Here is a 4,403-nt window from a genome sequence, read left to right as displayed (position 1 = left end):
ATACAAAAAGAATGTGGTCTCTAAGTTACAAACCACATCTTCTTTAATATAGTGTTCTGCAGCTTACCTCAGATTATACCTTATTTAGAAATTCAAACCAAGAAAGTTCAAAAAAGTTGATAATCAAATATAACCATAAATCTCACTTATTTATAAAAATAAGCCTTTTGTACCTGTCTATTTTCCTTACATTATTGTGTATCTTGTCATTGAAGTACTAGCAACACAAATAATTTTTAAGAACATGTTTTATTTTTTTCTGATTTTTCAGAAAAATTAATAAGCATGGTCTCCGAATAGCATAGTACAAGACAGGTCATAATTTTATTCCTTGCATTAAATGTGATATTTTACCTACATAAATTCATAAGAATATATTTTATTAAGACATTGTATAAATGTTATGTACAATTTTGAAAACAAAACTTGTTGACCCCAGTAGTGTGTTTTAAATATTGTTGGCCCTCTACTTAGTCAGTTAATATATTTTGATGAATTGTATATAACCACAATTCATCACAATATAATTTTGATAACCTTACCTTTGCTAACATAAATGATATTCTCTGGACCATATTTTAAAAAAAGAAATGCTTCAACCAATACTGAAACCCAGTGAACACAATCTACTATTATCACTGTTCCAAGAGTAGAAACACAACATGAAAAAGAAGTATTTTCCATAATAAAAGTCATTTAATTATGTAAATTTGTTTGCTTTTTCATATTAAAATCACCTGTGATTTTAAGGCCATATCAAGTCAATCTATATATTTAAGTATTTCTCTCCATGTAAACTCCAGTGGAAATAATCAGCTTTTTGCCATCATGTGCTCTGCAATTACCAAGGGTCATTTGGGGAGAAAATAAAATCAAACGTCCAGTAGAGAAGATATTTTTATGTTAAAGTATGCATGCGTATAATGAGGAGGTAAGGTATGACATAAAATCACATTGAGAAATTAATGGCATAGATCAGCAAAGAACATATTCTTTGTATGCACAAGTCCCTGACTTCAGTTCTCAAGGTGAAAGAAATAGAGAGATAAGCAGAAGATGGAGGGAGGTGAAAGAAAGGAAGGAACAAAAGAAGAGAAACAAAGGAAGGGAGAGAGTCTGGGAAGAAAGAGAAAGACAAATTCTATAATTTAGAAAGTAGAGGTTCAATGTCAGCCTGGATCACTCAGTATTCTGTTTTAAAAAGGAAGAAAAATGAAAGAACACATAAAAAAACCTGTGGCTCGATATTTAAAATATATTTTTATTTATTATTTGAGATTTTGCATATGTATACATATATTTTGGTGACATCCACATCCTATTCCTCTCTCCAACTCTTCCCATATCCCCTTACTATGTCCACCTCCCAAATATATGTCTCTTATAATTTCTTTAGTGTTGGCCATATGCACATGTATGGGGGACCATGAACAAGGCCAGGGGTCAAGTTTCCAAACAGGAATAACCCTCCCTCCACTTGTAGTCCTTAATTGCTGATAGTTCCTCGGCTAGGAATGGGACCCTATAAGCCTTTTTCAGCTACACACTGGACTCTTGACTGGCTTGATCTCATGAAGGTCTTGTATAGGCAACCATACCCACTGTGGATTTAAGATTGTGACACTCATGTTATGTCCAGAAGACAAAATTTCCCAGTGGTCCATGCAACCTCTGCTTTTTTGTGTGATTTTTCTGCCCCCACTTTCATAATGTTTTATGACTCTGCAAAGGCTGTTTCATGTTTATGATGCTAAAAATTAGATACAGTGTATATCCACCTCATTTGGCAAGGAGAATTACTTCCACAGAAGGATCAAACTTAAGAATATTCCTTTAGTGACAGGGGGAGAACTTTGAACATATATATTCCAAAACAACTAATTCTTCAGAAATCCCAGTCATTCTCTAAATGAAGCAGCAATTAACAGCAGTTTCTGATCCAAGGATGGGAATACACTGGGGCAAAAAGGAAATGGCAATGGATTACACATGCCAGAAGAAATTAAGAGAAGACTTGAATTGTATGACAAAAGCAAGAACAATTATAGAAGATGAAAGATTAAAATTTTGTTATTCAATATAATCAATAGATTCAATTGGATAATCCAGCACATTGACTACTACAAAACAGATATGTTATGGAGGTAAATCCATTGGTCTGTTTCTAATTACAGTCCCTAACAGGATTTTTAGAGCTGTCTTTATGTCTTTGTTCCTCAGACTATAAATGAAGGGGTTTAGCATGGGGGTGACCACAGTATACATCAATGAAGCCATTGCAGTAGCATGTGAGTTTTGGGTCACAGCAGAACTGAGGTACACTCCCAGGAGGGTGCAATAAAATAAAGAGACAACAGAGAGGTGAGATGCACAAGTGGAAAATGCTTTGTACTTCCCCTGAGCTGAGGAAATTGCACGTATGGAGGACACTATCTTAGAGTAAGAGTAAAGGATGCCAGACAGGGGACCCACAGCCAGTAACATGGCTGTAATGTAAATTACCATGTCATTAACAAAGGTGTCAGAACAGGCATGGTGTACCACCTGATTTAGTTCACAGAAAAAGTGAGGAATTTCCAAGTTTGTGCAGAATGACAGCCGTAATGCCAAAAAGCTGTGTAACAGGGAATTCAGGATACCTATGATCCAGCATGCTAGAATCAGCAATACACAGTGTCTTGTATTCATGATGACCATATAGTGTAAGGGGTGACAGATAGCCACATAGCGGTCATAGGCCATCACAGTCAGCAAAAAGATATCTAACCCTGAAAAAAGCAATAAGAAGTACATCTGGGTGATGCAACCTGCATAGGTGATGACTTTTCTCTGTGTCTGGATGTTCACCAACATCTGTGGGACAGTGGTGGAGGTGAAGCAGATGTCTACAAAGGACAGATTGGAGAGGAAGATGTACATGGGCGTGTGCAGGTGGGAGTCTACAATGATGGCCATGATGATGAGTGAGTTGCCAAAGACAGTCACGAGGTACATGGAGAGAAAAAGTCCAAATATGAGAGGTTGAATTTGAGGTTGATTCTCTGAAAATGCAAGAAGAAGGAATTCTGAAAGTTGAGTGTCATTTCCTTGTTCCATGAGTTTGATGTGCCTACCAAAAGAAGAATTTGGGAAGTATTCAGTTACTGAGAAATAACTTGACACCAATGCTCTCTCCTTCCTTCCTTCTGGTCATTTATATCGTGGACCACTGGACCCTTTTAATGCTGCCCATATATTCATGGGTTTGAGGCTATTGACCGATGCTGGGGCATGGACAACCTACCAGAGACCACACCCTTGAAGAAAACTGACTGTTAGCAGCAGTCCATGACTCCTCAGTTTGGGATGAGACCTTGTGATTCCCTTCCTCTTCATGGAGGCAGGTTGAGTGGTTTTATCTTGTGCAGATCATTTGAAGGCTACCATGGGTACTGTGAATTCATTAGTTCACTGGCTTTGTCATGTCCAGAGGCCACTATTCCACAAAGTACTCCTTGTTCTCAGCATATTTCTATATGTTCCCTTTTTTGTGATGTTCCATGAGCCTAGTTGGGAGGCCTGTGCTTTGGAGGCTCATTTAGGGCCAAGTAATCTGTAGATACATATTTTCTACACTTTGACTAGTTATGTGTTTTTATATTCCTCTTTCCACTACAAAAAGAAGCTTCTTTGATGGAAACTAAAAATTTTACTGATTTATGGGCATACATATAAGTACTCAGAAGAAAATTTGATGTTCATTGAATAAAGCAATAGCAGTAAGTTCTTATTAAAGTCCATGAGTTGTCAAACCAACATGTTCTTGGCCAAACAACTTAGTCAAGAACTATAACATTTAAGCCTAAACAAGCCTAAACTTGTAGAAGTACACATTTTATTTCTCAATTTTATATAAATTCCCTGAGAAGACTCCTGATAGGACAGAAAATTAGGTAGGCGGAGTAAACAGAACAGAATGCTGGGAAGAAGGGAAGTTAGGCAGACGCTATAGCTCTCCTCTCCAAGATGGATGCAGGTTAAGATCCTTACTGATAAGACACCACCTTGTGGTGCTACACAGATTATTAGAAATGGGTTAATCAAGATGTGAGAGTTAGCCAGTAAGAGGCTAGAGTTAATGGGCCAAGCAGTGTTTAAAAGAATACAATTTGTGTGTTGTTATTTCAGGGCATAAGCTAGTCAGGTGGCCGAGAGCCAGGTGGCAGGATGCAGCCCGCCGCTCCTATCTCAACAGACCCCTTGTGTTATTTATTTCTGAATAGTAATGCCTGTGTCATATTCAACTTCTGCCCAAAGTTCATGCTAAATGTTATTTAGGATTATGACATTCTCCTTGTTCCCCTTGCTCAGTTTTGGACTCTTTATAGATATCTCCCTACTATGGTCTCTTTAGAACACACACC

The 4,403-nt window shown here is 37.4% G+C and overlaps 1 protein-coding gene across 1 annotated transcript; it reads right to left on the bottom strand.

The window, feature by feature from the left end:
• Window positions 1–2,136: 2,136 nt before the first annotated feature.
• LOC142855391 (olfactory receptor 7A17-like) lies at window positions 2,137–3,096 on the bottom strand. The gene has a single exon (XM_075981890.1). It carries the CDS (start codon window positions 3,094–3,096, stop codon window positions 2,137–2,139), a length of 960 nt encoding a protein of 319 aa, XP_075838005.1.
• Window positions 3,097–4,403: the final 1,307 nt, after the last annotated feature.

The sequence above is a fragment of the Microtus pennsylvanicus genome, chromosome 8 (assembly GCF_037038515.1).
Source record: "Microtus pennsylvanicus isolate mMicPen1 chromosome 8, mMicPen1.hap1, whole genome shotgun sequence".
Lineage (NCBI taxonomy): Eukaryota > Metazoa > Chordata > Mammalia > Rodentia > Cricetidae > Microtus > Microtus pennsylvanicus.
This window is presented reverse-complemented; position numbering and strand designations above follow the sequence as displayed.

Bases quoted from the DNA above. Each gene is read 5' to 3' on its own strand.
- LOC142855391 (XM_075981890.1), bottom strand. From the start codon at position 3,096: ATGGAACAAGGAAATGACACTCAACTTTCAGAATTCCTTCTTCTTGCA.